Consider the following 18,044-nt stretch of genomic DNA (forward strand, 5'->3'; position numbering starts at 1 on the left):
GGAACGTTTCAATAATTACAATCGGGCTGATTTTATTGCTTACGAGGCGTAGGGATTGACAGAGAGGAGGATGTCGATTCCGATGATATCTCTGTAGTCAATGACGAAGAAGATGATGGAGAAGGCGATGACGAAGTTTTGGTGCTTTCACTCGGTGAAGTTGCATTTGTAGAATCCGAAGTAAGATCGGTTGTTGTAGTACTCGGTGACGCCTCGTAACAGCACTCCAGAAATGCGGGATCCCATGGGTTCCCGAAAGTAAAACTTTTAAAAGCGCATGCCTGTCCCATAGATCCAGCCAAGATGCCTAAAATTCAATCGTTACGTTCGAAGATAATATTCTTTTGAAAACTGAATAAAAAGAAATGTATTTGTGGAGTACTTATTTTTGTATTAGTAGTCGTCGTAAAGAAAAAAGGAATATATATTGTAAATTTTGTAGAAATATTTTAACCTCTTAATGCCATGTACGGACTAACTGGTAAATTTGTACATGCCATCAAGACGTTTGCTATCAGCAGTTTCTGTACTCTGGACCAAAGAAGTGTAGAATTTTAAACGATCCAGTCTTGATTCGTTTTTTACGAAATATTTAATCCTATAATACAAATTCTAATTTGTATTCAACGAGTAACAGATGAGAAACTATTCATCTTTTATTTGTTATTCGAAACGAATTTTATCTACGTAACAATTTTGCCCATTATTGTTTTAGGACCAGTGCTACTTACAAGGGAACCTTACGATAGTGGACATCGCTTTTGAGACGGTAGTAGATGCAAGTTATAGTACATACCTAGTATCAAAAAACCCTAATGGGTTTCTTCAAACTGGGCCTTCGTTTTCGAGATATTTCGATTGAAAGTTTGATACGCACATAGTAAACGAATTACATAAATCTTTTAACAGAGCGAATTTTGGATAAGTCAGTAGAGCGAGCGAGTCACGTACGAAGCTATTGGTAGTTATTATTTTTGTTTAGTACAACTTTGAAATGCAAAAATGTGTTTAATTTATTTTTGTATTTAATGTCAATGCTATACGCCATCAATATTAAGAGCCTTAAAAAACCTTAAATTTTTAATATAAAAAATATTATTAATTTAATATAAATGAATCGAATAACTTGGTAGCTGGTTTGAACTGTTTCAATTACTTGAACGATTCAATTGATTCGAATATTCGAAACGCTTGAACCTCTCGAGAACGTTTCACACGAAAAACTTTAAAAGAGTTTAGAGTAACGATTACAGTTCTTGGGAAGCTGCAAGTTGAATCTCATCGCGAGCTATCGATAGGCAGATAATATTATAGATACCTTTGTGTTTGTTTCGCGCAGCTATGCGGAAAAAGCGTAAAGGAAAACGAGTAGAAAATACATACACACTCGATAAAAGGCGATGAGAAGGAATGTGGACGAGCGAGATCGAGTTAAAAGCAAAAATGGGCATCGTTCGAACGAAAGAATTATTTAAATAAAGATACACGTAAAATATACATTAACTTTATCCCTTATTCATAATGTTCGAATAAATCGCATTACCTTTTGTAAACGACTAACGAATACATGGATTTCTTCCACGAATGAAAATACTTTTTCTCTTCGAAAAAGAGTTTACTTCCATCTTCGAATAACGTTTACATCTTTACCGGTATCGAAGTTGTTCGAAAGTTAACCGAGTTGACAAAGATCCACGGTAGCAAAATGATTCTTTCGCTTAACACTGAAACTACCAATAGATTCCGGTATATTAAGGTGTTCCTCGTATGTATCTCAGAAATAATCGATGATTGAGGAAAAAGAGAAACTTTCGAAATTGATATCCCGTGTATTGATTAAAAGAAGTCATGACGTCTTTTGAAAATACGCTATACGATATTTAAAGTAAATTTATTTGTAACAACAGTTGGAAGTAGTTATTTTAATTGATTGGTAAATCTAGTTCGCTAAAAAACGTAGGCTTGTTACAATAAGATGAAATTTCACCAGCTACCATGTCAATAAACTTGCATTTCGGTGACACCTTCGAAGGGACCACCGGCCACGAAACGTAAATCCAAAACGGAAGATCTCGATAATACGTGTTCCCATAGATGCTTCAACGACCATGGTAACTGTACGAATCGAGACCCACATCTGCACCGTTGACCTGTGCCAGAGCCTTAAAGGGGCGTTGCGTTTCAAAGATATCCTCAAAGACCAAAAGACCCGAACGAAGAAGGTCGAAGCAACGGTGAGAAATCGAGTTATCGAGGTCCTTCGTTCGAGAGAAATATTGGGTGTAAGGAAAACTGTTGTCGTTTCGTTTTTTAAAAAAACAAAAATAATCATTCTTACTTATCGTTTTTAATTTATTCCAAAATATAAATTCCCTCGTTAGTTAAACTGTTTGCCATCGTTCTGCTGGCTCGTTCTCAACTATCCTGGAGAAAAAGTTCTCGCTTTTTGACGCGAAAAATGTTCACGCTGCCATTTTCACGCGTTCAAAGTTTCTTTATTCATTTCGGGAATGTTTTGCAGAAATCTGAATAGGTGATAGTCAAATGGTGCTATATCCGGTGAATACGGAGATGTGAGGCAATAATAACAAGAATAAGGTTGTTTTTGGACATATTGTTATCATTAAACCTCGACAATTCATCGATAATACTATCACGAAGATACAATCTTTAGAAATATGAAAGTTGTTAGTTCGCATTAGTGGCTGTTTCATCGCTTTGAAGTTCAACCAGTCGGATTTGTCGGAACGAATGTAACGATAATGTTCAGGCATGTCAAAGATCGTTCGCCAATGGCGTCAGACATTAGTTTTAAGGATTGTCACTGTATTGGTGCCGAAGGGTCGTCTGTTGCACGGTCAAAGGTTTGGCAATTTTCCCTTTCGGGTTTTTCTTTTCAGTTCCAAGTCGAGAGTCGCGGAGGACACACAACATTGTCGTCGGTTTACACCAAGTTGTTTCGCTATACATTTCTTTGTACATAATAGGTTGTTCGATAAGATTTGTCGTCGATAAAACTTATCGAACAACCTAGTATATTCCCGACTTTATATTCTTGTACCTACAATCATTATACTACTGGAAATTACTACTTCAAATGATAATAAACTGTATATTATAATTTGGACTTTACGATAGAATTAAATAACGGTAAGGATGATTCCATTTCAGTTGTCTCGCGAAAACGCGATGAGAAATATAAAAATTGTTAGTTCGCGTTTGTGTTGTCGCACCGATTTGAGTGTGACACCCGCTTTGAAGAAGAATGTGAACAATAGTAGCGACGATTTCATAGGTTTTATATAGAAGAAATGTGGCTATTTAACGAGGGGTTACTCTACACAGGCAACCCTATTGTACACGTACGAACTTACCTAATTTACAGCCTTCGCAACAGTCACGATGATAATCGCCCGGTCCCAAGCGTCTAGTTTTTGTACCGGTAACGCATGCTAAACCAGCACGTGCATCCGATTTTCCTTTCAGGCACTGTCGCTCGTGGTACTCTCTCACGCAGCAAATGTCCACAGCCTCCAAGCAAAGACCTTGCTGCACTGTCGGCACTCCGGACACCGGTCCCGTGAACTTTTCACAACCGAGTCCTTCCATAGCCCACGAAGCACCAAGCCCGCAACATTTCTCAAACTGTGCTTCCATTCTCGCCTCGATCAGCACCGTCCCTAGAAAAATAAACATAAGTTGAAAAACATCCCTTCTCTCGAATGAAAACTCTTTCCTCCTCCTCTGCCAAATTATTAAATAGGTCGTTCCGATCTGGTAAATTCGAACGATCAACTTTTTCATCGTCGTACTTTCTTAAAGCTTACGACATTGAAAATACGTCCCTAAGGTATTAGGGTAAAATTTGTAAAATAGACGTACAGAGATTCGAAAGTTAAGTTGCAAGGTCAAGATACGATGTTTATAAGTGTGAAAGTTTATTCGTAACTTGTTTGTAATATTTTTGTTTTCTCAGCCATTGTTGCACTCGTTGCTTGTAAAATGTATGAAAAACATGTGTTCGTTAAACAATTGCCCGCAGATTGGAAGATAAAAGTTAAGTACCGATGCATTTCGAATTGACAATACCAATGTCTCAAAAACTGCAAATATATAATCATAACTTGATTATTTTACGCTTTTTCACAGATGCACACCTATTTAAAGTAAGTGTCTCATTATCAGGATTATGTTTATATCTGCAATGTTCATTTCGCTAAACGTTATTCTTTCAGGCGATAATCATATTCGTGTAAATTAAAAAGAGTCGATTCAAATAATTAGGAAGAATTCAATCGATGTCTTCGATTGGATAGAACACAATTTCGGAACCCAATGTTTACGACGGTCTACGTCTAGCTTATAAAATCTTAAAGATAATTGGTTGAAACGTTTTTCTTTACAATTGCTTAGCAAAAACACAAATAAACTACAGATACAACACCTCGATAGTTTGTGTTCAATAGGTTTTGTTTTGTTTAATTTCGAGGTAAAACTTACCTCGAATTCTATCTCTTTCTTGCAGAATCGAACGTCAATATTAATTTTCCGTAGCATTTGAATAATAGTTACTAGAGATGAAATAACAAAACAATATACAAGGAGTTTCATTCTCAGAAAGATTGCAACGAAACATTTTTCCAAGATTTCATTTTCCAGAGCTTTCGAGTCACCAATATTTTATTACACGAAAGAACATACTTTTTCTTTCTTGCACCTTGTAATATCTTATGTATTAACGACATGTATTCGACTATTGATCGTGAACTTCAAAATTTCAAATCAAACACGAAAGTTTAATCAACATACATGAACGGTAGACACTTCTTATCCTAACTCGGTTTCGGAATGCAAGATTAGTTTAAGGACACAATGTCTGCATAACTGAATAGATACATACGTATCTATTAATATCTGTTAAAAGATGTAACGGAAAACAATGTTACTTAAGATATATTGAACTAAATTTCGTAGTTCAAAGTCATTTCAAGATCATATTTCGATACGTGTTTGAATTTGCTTGGCATCAGTTACCATATGCAAAAGAAAAAAGCAAACACCTATAATGAAATCCAAAATAGAAATATTTTCGATTTACGCTAGAGAAACCCTTGTGAAAATATAAATACCGCTATATTGTTATTTACCGATTTTGTTACGAAATTAATGTTAAGAAGTTGTATGAAAATTGAAGTGGATAGATGAAAATCTGGGAAATACCGTTATTGATCCCGTTTACGACACTTTTTTGATTTTGCAGATTTCAGGACTATTTAACTAAAAAATTACCAATACTGAAATAATTTCGTTTGTAAATCTCTATGCAAATGTATGCAGCTCGTTGAGTAAAGTAAGTCTTTCGTTCAGAAACCAACGGTGTACTTACGACGCAGTCATCTCTTATCTGCAACAAATTTTTATGAACTCTCAACAGAATTTAATTCCATTGTGAAATCCTTCCTGTTGTTGGAACGAATGTAGTGATAATGAGGGAAATATCAGATATATACATTTTAGTAAATTGAATTCTACTTTTTAACAATCGAACAGTTTCTATGGCCACAAAGTTATGTTCGATGTCGTGGCATTTCCTACAGATCACCGGTATAATTTCTTCTATTAGGATTAACTATCGCTTTACTTTTATAGTAAAATATCATTTCGAGTCCAAACAAACTTTATTTTGTATAACGTTCTCAAACGTGTAATCTTGATATTTTTGGCACGAACACGATCGTGATAAATAATCTAGAATAAAAATTATTTATAAAGCCTATCGAGGAATGATGTTCACGAAACATAAAATACAAGTGTACTTGAAATAATTTATATGTAAAATGTCGTTGTAATAAATAGTAATAATAATAGTAATATTACAAATTAAATTTCAAATTTAAATTTCAATGTTAATCAAAGTTGATCAAAGACAGATTCGTATGTACTCATTTATGAAAAGAAAAATTGTAGGAAAAAAATTTTTTGTTCATATTTAAATACAGATATTTATATTTTATACACGCGTAAAATATGTATATATAAAGACGTAAATTGGAACATAACCGCGTATCTATGAATTCGTGTAAAGCGAAGATTTCCTATATTCTCATCAAGGTATAGTGACAAATATGCATAATAAATTTTATTTTTATAATCAAGCTTACGAATCGACGATTATCCTGAAGAAAAGAACATAAAAATAGGGGCGACGATTCCGTTATTTTAATCCAGTATAAAAATTTTCACCCAAAAGTGGAAATTATTATACCTCCCCACTCGCATGATACAATGAGAAAGAGTGAGAGCTCAAAAAGTGATGGAGATAATTTTGTGACAACTTGACGGAGAATACTATACTATTTTCTTTTTCTCTATCGATAATCGTACCTTTGTGTATTTAATTCATATTTAGTTTGGATTGTTATAAGAAAATATTGTATCGTATTTGCCGAAAGAAACCCAAAACTCTAAAGTTGAATCGTCTAAACAAATATATAATTTAAGCTATACTTGTTACGGTATACTTGTCCTTTGCGACACATTACATACTTGTATCAATGATTTTATGTTATCTCGATTTGTTGTGTATTACTCGAAACTAATAACTATTCTTTTCCGTCGCACCAAACATGAAGGACTATTTTGAAAGCCATCAATGTATTATCCAAAATGATTTCTTTTATGTTTCATTAGTGTCACAGGATAACGTCATGTAACTAATATAGTAGTTCTTAGAATATTATCGTGCGACATAATACGAACATAATGTGATCCATTACTACACAAAGAATCCTCGATTTGAACGGTTTATGTAATTCTATTGTATCGTTAAACGATTTCAATCGTATCAATTAAAATTCTCTACATAAGATACTAAAAGAACAAATGAACAGCTACTTTCGGATGTTTACTTTATACAATATATTTAATTATTCGAACGAAAGATTCCTCCTTACTATTATTACATTGTTAGGTAAATGTCAATATTTGATTTAACAAAAATATGTATAGATACATTTTAGAGCATGCAACGAATAATTTATTCTTATTGTTGTTTTATTAAAGCACACAAATGGTATATAATTTTCAACATAATTATCGCATTTTTTAAGTCTTGTTTCCGTTCAAGTATTTAATTTTACATTTTAAAATTCATTTTCGTATTTCGAAATAACAAAACAGATTTAAACGACAGGAAAATAATAATTCGTTCAACTCTATTATTTTTTTCAGTATATACAAACAATATTATAAAATTAAATTTCTTATTTAAAACGAGGTTTGCTTTCCATCTTCGTACGAAGTCAGTACTTCTATAATTGCAACAGTCATTCCTCAACAGTGTTTAAATAGAAGTCTCTATAAATCAGTAGGAAGTATACACGTTGACATATTAAAAGGAAACCCGTGATTTGTTCAATGATAAGAATAAAACGAGCACGTACGCTTCGTTATGTCATTGAAAAGCTACGCAACCCTTTTCAGTTAATATCAATATGAGTTTAATAAAACAAAAACTATAATCTAATTTATGATAACAATATATTTATATTTAAATCTATTTCCAATTTCTCGTACTTAAGTAAAATAAAATGCATTTACGATAAATACATTTTCGTGAACCTGTGCATAGATCTAATTCTTTCATCGAATCGTTAGTTTTGCAAGCATACGCAACAAATACAAATTTGATAATGGCAGTATCGACAATGTATTTGTTTTATTTTTAAATGCAACTTTATTATACATTCATCTTTATAAAATTAGTTACATTAGCGTATTCGTTTAATAAATTCTTTTATTTTTCCATGTCGTTACTGTTTGTTTATTCGATGTCTATTTCCAATGATGTATGTTATATTTATGTTTCATGGCTTCCTCATTGAAAAATATTATACCAATGAACATTAAATTCGGTACGATCAGATAGCTACGAACTCAAATGTTAAACATCGTCTTGTAATTTTCCGCTACAAAGATATGAAAATAGTGTACACTTTCACAGGAAATCCTACGTAAAACATTTATGAATAAATAAACCTAAGTAGTTACAACACCTACTCCATGACTGGAAAAAATGATAAATATCTGAGCGGCACAATGAAAATTGCTACAATCCATAATAACAATAAGAAATCTTGAATAAATGAAATTAACTCAAAAAAGTACATAGTAAAAATAATGGAAAAAGAATTGAATAGAATTTTGGACAGATATTTTTAAATAAAATTATTAGCTCCTGCTTATCACCTTTCCACGTCTTACTTCTGTAATAGGAAACTTTTAACGCGTACAAGATACAAGGAAAAACTTTTTTAATGAAAAAAATATATAGAGTGGGTCACATAAAGTGCTATGAGCTATTATCTCAAAAACTATTAAGGATAGCGACAAAATTGGGTTTCCTATATTTTAGAATTTACCGGAGCCTTTCGTGTGATATATGGAATACCGCTGTCAAAAAGGGATACGCCCCCTAATTTTTAAAAAGAAGTGGCATATAAATTTTTGTAGTACTGTATAGATCGTTTAAAAACAAATAACATTTAAATTTTAAGGAACGTAATGGTAAAAAACAATTTAAATCGTATATTCGTAAATACGTTTCATCCTTAGAGATTTTGAATACTTTTCGGTAAATATAACTCAATAATTCGTTACTATAACTCGTAACAAATAACGAGGAAATATTTTTTATTTTACATTGGACACACCACTTTATTAAATTTGGTTAATTAATATTTACACTATTCCAACCGTAAGAGCAATTTTTCCCCTATTTGTAGCCGCATTATTCATTAATTTTCTTTGCATGGGATTTTAACTTTTCACTTATTTTAGATTAGGATTCATATATTATTGTATCGTATTTACCGAAAAAGATCTAAAACACAAATGTCGAAACGTTTAAACAAATATATAATTTACACCATGATTGTTACTGCGTTATTGTTTACGATTAATATTTTAAATGAAACAAGCAATTTATACACTTTGGTGAATAATTATTCGTTTGAAACATTTCTTTCACATTTTACATATCAGAAGAAATACTTTTGTTATATTTCTAGGGTTCCCTATTTTACACGCATACAGATGCAAGTTGAACACAATCGTAATTGTAATAAATTAATCGCTCAATTACTTACTTTTACTGCAATTATAAATTGCATTTTATAATTGTTAATTGCTCCTGACTACAATTTCAATTGTAATTGTCAAATGTAATTGTAGGACAATAACAACTATATAATATTAACTGAAATCGTAATTGTGACCAAATAATTATAAAATCGTTCACACATTTTTTACCATTTTTTATACATCTGTTGTAAACGTATCAAATTATAAGCTATTTGTGAATTCGTAACAAATTTATGAAAATGTTCTAAACATTTGTAAATTCACAAATTTGATAAGTTTATAATATATGTATGATAAAATTATGAAAATTTATAAACAAACATCTCTGATTACTTAGTCACAATTACGATTGCATTTACAATTATGCAATTCTTATTGTCCTACTATTACATTTAGCACTTACAATTGTACAATAATTGTAATCAATCAGTAGCCATTAACGATTACAGAATGTAATCGCAATTAGAATAATTGATTATGATCGACTCTGAGAAACATCCGCGCCCACAAAGGCATATACAAAATATCCACGGACGTAGAAATCTACTGCAAGCCTACGAAGTTAACTATTGGAAAGTGCTTGAAATTTTATACGAAACCAACAAATTCGTAAGAAAATCGTTTCCGTTTCTCTCATCAATATTTGTGGCATTTTTCAAAGCATAGAATAAACAACGTAAGAAAAGTGAGTGTTTCGAACCATCCTGTATACGTACGAATTCGAATAACGAGAGTTCTATTGTATTCGCTCAAAGTCGTTATTTCTTATTTCTCGAATACCAATTGACATCTAAAACGCTAACAGTTAATTATCAAATTATTCATCTCGAAGACGCTGCGGAGTATTATACGCAACAAGTGTGCACTATATTCGATCATTGATTCCGAGAGAACGAATGATCCTTCCAATGCGCATTTACATACATATGTAGTTTATATTTTCACGATAAACGCTCGAAACTCGCACAATAATTCATTGGTCCGTGATAAACGATTAGCTTGAGAAAATCGTAGAATAGGTTTAAGAAAAACGATACCTCGCTTCCGAGGGAAGAATTGGTCCGACTGGATGACCAGAAGTAGGAAGAAGCACGCGCGTACATCGATGAATCGGGTCATCTTCTTTCTTCGATTACCGTAAAATATCACAATCGTTCCTCGTTTATTTCTTTCCGTCGGTCTTTCAGATCGCAAACGTAACTTGGAACCGTCCCTCTTTTGTCGCCTGCGCGCTAGCCGAGCGCTCGGCGTGCATTGAAACGTTTAGTTTGCCGGTACCGCCGTTTTCTTCTCTGCACCTTTCTATACGCATCTCGTTTCTCCTCTTCCACCGCACTGCTCGTCGTTCTTCGTCGTTCTTCGTCGCTCTTCGTCGCTCTTAAATGCGCGCGCACATGCATTGGACCGATCTAGCGACGACGCCGATCTGGAACTTGTGCAACACTTTGGTCAGAGACTCGGTTTAACCTCACAACCGAACACCGGTAACACTAAATTGCGCCAAGCGTGCCAAGTATATCGAAAATATGAACGAAATACGAACAAAGTACACATGTATTTCGACAATGTCGTGTAGCACGCAGGGATGAGCGAAACTTTTATTCGGATAAAAGTTAGAATTTGAATTATAGAATTTAACTGTCCAATCGAATAAATTTCGCTGATTTTATTTGCTACATGCTTGACTCCGATTTCTCAGAAACGGGGAAATGTCACTCTTATTTGGCGCGTTACTCGGTCCTGAGAAAGTTCGTCAAGATTACAGAGAAATGTAACGACAATACTTTTTCATATTTGTTATCAATGATATTTATTTATCCTCCTCCCATTTTATTCTTTAAGGTTTACATTTGACACAATTTGATAAGCCATATAAACCTCTATATACATTCATACATACATATGTATACACATACTACTATTATGAGACACGAATAAACAAACTTAACTATAAGCTGTTTTTACAGTACACAAATGTTTATAGCGCCGCAAATGCGTTTAATATGCGTATTATTTCGAATCAAGTATGAACACAAATGTGTAAATATGTAGTTAGTACGCATATCGAACGCTCGATGTAAACTAAATACGCAGCTCAGTATCGAACTTTATTCGAATCCTTACTTGTAGTAAGTTTGCGAATAAATTGCATATAATTCATAAATAATTAATAATATTTTATTCGAATAAATTGTCTATAAATTTATTTGAGCTACTAATAGTGAATAATTTTTCATTGGAAACCAAAATATTAGATGTCGACCAAGTTCTTTGTTTCCCAAATTTATGTAATCACACATTGCTACTGAGCAGCAATACCAAAGAGGTTGAAGTCGAATAATACATTTTTAGATACGAAGAAAAAACATTTTATTTATATTGCTATTACAAAGGAACAAACAATTATTTAACAACGGAACAATGTTAAACCTTTTTGTTATTTTTAATTACCGATATGTTGCACTTTTCTAGAGTTATTATCAATAGTACGTAATCGAGTTGTGGAAAAATCTTCAATTGTACGTATCTAGTTCTACGTTTAGTACAAATAATGCTGGAACAAAAACGGTCCTCTAAGAAATTTGAGAAAATGTTTAAATGTCCTCTAGAAAGTGATTTTCTTTTCACACTTTCTTCTTTGTCGAATACATCTCAATTATATTCACTGCACAATTAATTTTACACGACATGTACCACAATATTTCACGCAACAGACCCCACAAATAACACAACACGCATCGCACAAATACATACATACGAACATGCATACATACTTACGTATTATACAAATACAAATGTCACGTACACATGAATACTTAAATACTTAAGTAAATAAATAAATAAATAAATAAATACTTAAATTTTATTCGTTATTTATAAATACATCTCTTATTTATAAACAATCTCGTAATTTGTTTAGAGAAAGTATTTATTTTAATTTAACCTACAGCAACCTATCAATTAATTGAATTGAAACAAAAATTTATATAATACTTAAAATTTTTATTAAATTTAAATGAAAATTACTCGTATATCTAAGATTTGGTAACATTTAACAAAGATGCGATACATTTTCTGTAAATTCATATATTTTATTGTTTTAACAACAAAATCGATGCGGTGCACTGTGGTTTAACTTAACAAGAATTAACACGGTTGTATCGTTTAATACACAAACATAATTATCGTCACAATTAGTCGTCCGAGCATATATTGCAGCATTATTTACATACAAATTAATAATAGTACTAATCTAAGTTATTTAGCCATTTTTCGTACATAGAACTTCATTGATCTAACCTAGAAAAAATAATTATCTTTTGTCTTTGTCAGCTTAGTTATGTATCGGTTAATATCTTAATTAAAAAATTCCTGATTAGACTATGATTTTTTTACGAATTGACTTTATTCTTCACTGTATTAAGTACGTTAACTAAGCTAATTTACTTTAGCAAGATAAGTTACTTATACACTTATACCTCTGAAGAGGTCCCTAAATTGAGCTCCCCAAACATTGAGTTACTTTTATAACGTAGTTGAACGTTGAGTAGTCGAAATATGTTTATAATTTTAAGTTTAAAGATTATAGTACCTACAAACGATATTCAGAAATGATTAGACAGAAATAAAAGTGATCTAGAATTTAAAATTATGAGCGAATGATAGTATTTCATTTAGTCGTTCTTGATAAAAATGATGATAAAAATTATGACAAAAGACAGAAAAGGGGGTAGGAGGGGGTGTATTATATCAATAGAATAGGCAAAAAAACAAGAAGAAGGTGTTGGAAATTTTGTTTGTAATAATTTCTCTTATTCGATATGTACTCTTTAACGTATAATAACAAATAAACATATTTGAAAATTGTTATTATACAAGATATTTATTATATGTTACATATTTCTAGTTGTTTCACGACATAGTTGCAAAGTTAGTTCTTCCAGACTAATGATTCGAAAAATCGTTTATCGTTCGGATAATACTGTCTAAATACAAGCGATCGCTAACTCTATATAACGCGCGAGGGTATTACTTCCATCGCTACTGCACACTGTCTCTTTCTGTTTCAAAACACGGTCCGTTCTAGGAGTTTCGAGAGCGTCTTCGTCATAGGGCTGGTAACTTCCGCGGCATGTGCTATCCGCTTGCTGTCACAAGCACAAAGATCCTTTTTTCGCTGGTGTTCCATGGACAGTGAACGCCTTGTTTATCTCGCGAATTTCCGTAATGCCCGCGGGGGGTAAATCCCGTATCGTGTCGTCCGTCACCGACTTGGAGAACAACTTATGATCAAAATACTTCCTCTTTGCATCGAACGTATCGACAATTATCCATTTCTCAAGTGGACTCTATACGGATGATCTTGCCATCAATTTACAAGCCTTCCCTTTTAATTCAAATTTCACCTAGAAATATATACCTAAACTCTTACGAAATTAGTTCGTCGTTCAGAGACATATTTCTTATATCCTTATTCGAGGATATAACAGGTAAGTAATAAAATTTGCAAAATTTACCAAAAATATTTACCGATGAAAATCCCCGACGTCCCTAAAACTATCTTTTGCACTATTTATTTCAGTTTGAACGAGGTAAAGCATGAATATCTAATTTTCATTGTACGCGAACAAATTATAATAAAATAATGTTCGTAAACTTGTGATCACTGTGTTTTCAATTATAAATATTTATATTGTAATTATGGAAGTTTATTATGTTACACTATGTCTGAAGAAGTCATATACTGTTTTTATTTACCATTAAAATTAAATAAATTCTCGACATTTTGTACAAACATATTTTCTAAGACTCGATGGTAACATAACTAAAATCTTAGGAGTATATAAAAATTTTATTACATTTTGAAAGTGACAGAAAAGTCCATTACAACTAAATATTAGAATATTTTCTAAATACCGTGATATATAAACCTTCGCTCAACATTAAACGAACAAACCGTATTAATTTAGTTGGTAAATATTATCGTGTACTTACAAAAATATACTTATTAGAACATTATTTACTGTATAATTAAACCAAATACGAGTAACCAACTTTGAACTCAAATGGCACCGAACACAGCCCTTCAATATCGTCATTTTTTATTGATTCTGCTGCATATTCGTAACTACAATTTACCAACGAATAATCATAAATCTCGAATTTTCGTGTTTCGCCGAACTGTTGCGCGTCGGCGCTAATTGTTTTGGCCGCTCAAAACTGTTTACGAGTGACAAGGGCAAACTTACTCTTCTTCAAGATGCACGTACAAATTCTTCCACTCTTAAATTTCCTTTCTCACTGTTCTTCCGCGGATAAGTCTGCCATATAAGCCTTTTCACACAAGTCAACTAGCAGATCCAAATCAAAACGCGATAATAATACTCTTTCTATCAAAAATATTACCGAATACGTAGAACAGAGTTTTTTTCCTAATGTATGTTTTTTTCCGATGTCTTCTATCTTTTAAAGTTCCTGGATATTCAAAGTTGCAAGCACTTTCAAAATTCACGTTTTCACTTTTCAAAGCACTCGTACGAAAAAATATCATTTCACGCTTCCGATTTATTTTTGCATATAGAATTACTCTTCCCTCGGTTGTAGCAACAATTACAAAACACTGTAGAAAATGATCTACCTAAATCAGAACATCTGGATAACTTCTTTACAGTTTGTTGCGGTATATTTGAGAGAATATATTACAGTTGAAGGACATCATCATTTTGACATCATCATCATTTACAAAACTAAATAGGATAATTTGATATTTAATATTTTTAAAATTGTAAAAGTTGGTCATCTTACGATGTTCGTTTGATTTTATTCGTGAAAAATATTATGTCCATGGCCATAATACATGGACTTGATCTTCTAAAATCATTTTATAATCTTTCATCTTGAATATATCAAAGTAACGTACACCGTTACAGAAAATAGTACATAAAACAATAGAAATAAATAAGTCTGTGTAATTTCAACGACAATAACCGAGTAAAGTATTTCGACATATTCGCGATAGTTGTCATATCAATAATAACAGTATATTTGTATTGCACGCGAATTGGACGTGCATTGTATACAAAAAGAAATAAAGTATGTACATACTAACTAAGAAAGGAAGAAAATAAGGGGTCGAAGTAAACATAAATGCACGTAGTGTTACAAAGGTCAGAAACAGTTTATATACTGTTCTTAAATTAACCTCGAGTAATATCAATGACAAATCTTGAGTACATTATCCCTAGAAAGTGCATAATAAAACCGATAGAAGGAAAGGAATTATTAGCTGTCCGTTAACACGTTTCTATTTCTTATTTCTACGATAGAAAAATGTTATCGGTAACAAATTACAAAACAAGATTTTATCGATGAAATGAAATACATATAATGAGATTGCATTAATTGCAACAAACTGTTTTCTCGAGAGTCGCTAAGCGCACCGTCAAAATTTATTTCTAACATTCTAAACAATTTATTTCTAGCGTGGAAAACTGAAATCATCGAGTTCAAATCGTAAGTGGAATTCTCGTGCTCCTTCGTCGCTGATTTTAGAGTAAATTTGACAGCAAAGCCAGTGAAAAGTGTGCGCCAGAAAAAGCAGCCAGTCGACCGAGAACCGTCATCGAGTTAACGGGGTTGCGATGACCGTGACACGCGCAACACCGTAGCGATCGTGTAACATCCGAGTCACAATGTCTTGTGTTGTGAAAAAGTCGAATATTTCGCCATCCACGTCGGCCGTCTGCACGCTTACGCATCCTCGTCGAACCTGAAACGCCTTTTTTGCATCCTCCTCAATGGCAGCATGTGTACGGTCTGCGTGCGTATTCTAGGAGGGAACCATCAAGTCCAGTCAAACAACACGTAACGATGATATAATACAAGGAGATGTAAGGGATTTCTTCAGCGATCGTGTACGAGAACCCTCTACAGGGTCTCTTTCGAATTGTTTTCGGTAATACAGTGGCACGTGACAACTCCACGAAAATCGAGGACGTTGTCGAATATTTTGCGATTTCGATTTCGAATATTTTGGGATGTACCACAAGATTTCACGCAACGATTTTACGTGACACTTGAAATCTTAATTAATTAGATAAAAAGTTTATCACTTTTGCGTGATAAAAAGTTATAGCTAACTTTGCTATAATTGTATTTAAGTAATATAATGGCACGTGACAACTCCTCGATAATCGTTTGGAATTTAGTTTCGAGCATAATTTTGAAGTTGGCGAACATTTACCTTTCTTGGAGTCATTGGAAGAACTTGTACTTAAAAATATTCAATAGTACGATTCAGTCACTCAAAGTCACCCAAAAACTTGGGAATGGAATTAAACGAGAATGCCGGTATTGTTTAGTTATCTTAAGTAATATAATGGCACGTGACAACTCTTCGAAAATCGTTATCGTTAAAGAGTTCAATATGGCAATTCGAGATCTAGTATTTGAAGGTGTACAGTATATTGTTATACAGGTTGGTCGTCATAGCCTGATCATCGCTATGATGGTTTTTCAACGCACTATCGATTCTTAACCAACGAGATACGGATTGCTGTCTCGAAACTTTGAAATATTTTCCATTGTAACAAACAAAAAAAGATTTCGAAGCGAAACCGTGTATCTGCTTCTTCCTTGTACTACTTTAGAGAGGACAGGGAACGAATGCGGCGATAATACGAACGATTACTATTTACATTGTGCTCAATTTAATAAATATTTTACTCTTGGTATGTGTTATATATAACGATCAACATTTTTCAGGCTCATGAAAGGAGTGCCTTCATATTTTTGATCCAAACAAGGAGCTTTTCTTATATATATATTTTGGATACGTTGCTTTTTACTTCTTTTAATGTTGTTCCGGGAATTTCTTCGCCCGTTGAACCTGATGTTTCAGAGACATTATACATATAGTGTATCAGCTATCTAAGGATAGTTAATTTCATATGGTTGAAATATTTTCTGAAGGTGTTCTGAAAAAGTATGCCTGCTTTCTCTTGATTTGACTCGATCCATGTTCCAACGTTTTTTCTAATTCGGTATACTTATTATGGGACGTTCCATCTTTCTCGTGGCCTTCCGTTGCTATTGATTCAGTAATATACTTGTTGAACCTTTATATTGATTATTATATTTTAATAAAGTTGCTTTTAACTCGTTATTGGCCGAGTTGAGTAATTCTTTGTTACCCGAAGTTTCTTGCCTTTGCCAATTCTTTTTTAGTTTTCTTCTGTTCTTAATCAGCTCAATTGTGAAATTAGAATAGGAGTCCACTTGATGATTTAGTTTGGAGCATAATTTTGAAGTTGGCGAACATTTACCTTTCTTGGAGTCATTGGAAGAACTTGTACTTAAAAATATTCAATAGTACGATTCAGTCACTCAAAGTCACCCAGAAACTTGGGAATGGTATTAAATGAGAATGCCAGTATTGTTTAGTTATCTTGCAGGTTTTAAGATATATGTATATTTTAAAATGGTGCAAGAAGCAAACGACACCTTCGCTGAAGATGGACAATAATTTTTGAAATGAGATAACAAAAGATCGGAACAAGTGAAACCGTAAGCTTCAATTGTGCCCCACAAATCAGACTTGCGATACCTGGTGCTTCAGTCGCGCATCAACGAATCTTATTCCGGGCTAACGAGTTAGGGGATGAAATTTGATACGATGGAAGACAAAGGATCATCCTTGACGACCAACCGACTTGAATTGTCACAGCTACTACACGAATCCACAGGTCTCTTGCATCGAAGAAAAAAAAAAGTGGTGGAAATGACTCCGCGTCTTAAATCCGGTGAAAATAGGTGGTCTTAAAATATATACTTATATATACTATAAGTATATTATATATAGTATATAAATTATATGTACTTGATCGTGCTGAATAAACACGAAC

General features: G+C 32.9%; 1 protein-coding gene across 1 annotated transcript in view; it reads right to left on the minus strand.

The window, feature by feature from the left end:
* Nucleotides 1–10,374, minus strand: part of LOC143149185 (uncharacterized) — a 38,352-nt gene extending 27,978 nt beyond the window's left edge. The window contains exons 1-3 of the mRNA XM_076316346.1: nt 10,179–10,374; nt 3,375–3,680; nt 44–307 (exon numbers count right to left, since the gene is read on the minus strand). Coding sequence (XP_076172461.1) covers nt 44–307; nt 3,375–3,680; nt 10,179–10,260 — 652 coding nt within the window. The 5' untranslated portion in view covers nt 10,261–10,374. The remainder of the gene's footprint in view (nt 1–43; nt 308–3,374; nt 3,681–10,178) is intronic.
* Nucleotides 10,375–18,044: the final 7,670 nt, after the last annotated feature.

The sequence above is a fragment of the Ptiloglossa arizonensis genome, chromosome 7 (assembly GCF_051014685.1).
Source record: "Ptiloglossa arizonensis isolate GNS036 chromosome 7, iyPtiAriz1_principal, whole genome shotgun sequence".
Taxonomy (NCBI): domain Eukaryota; kingdom Metazoa; phylum Arthropoda; class Insecta; order Hymenoptera; family Colletidae; genus Ptiloglossa; species Ptiloglossa arizonensis.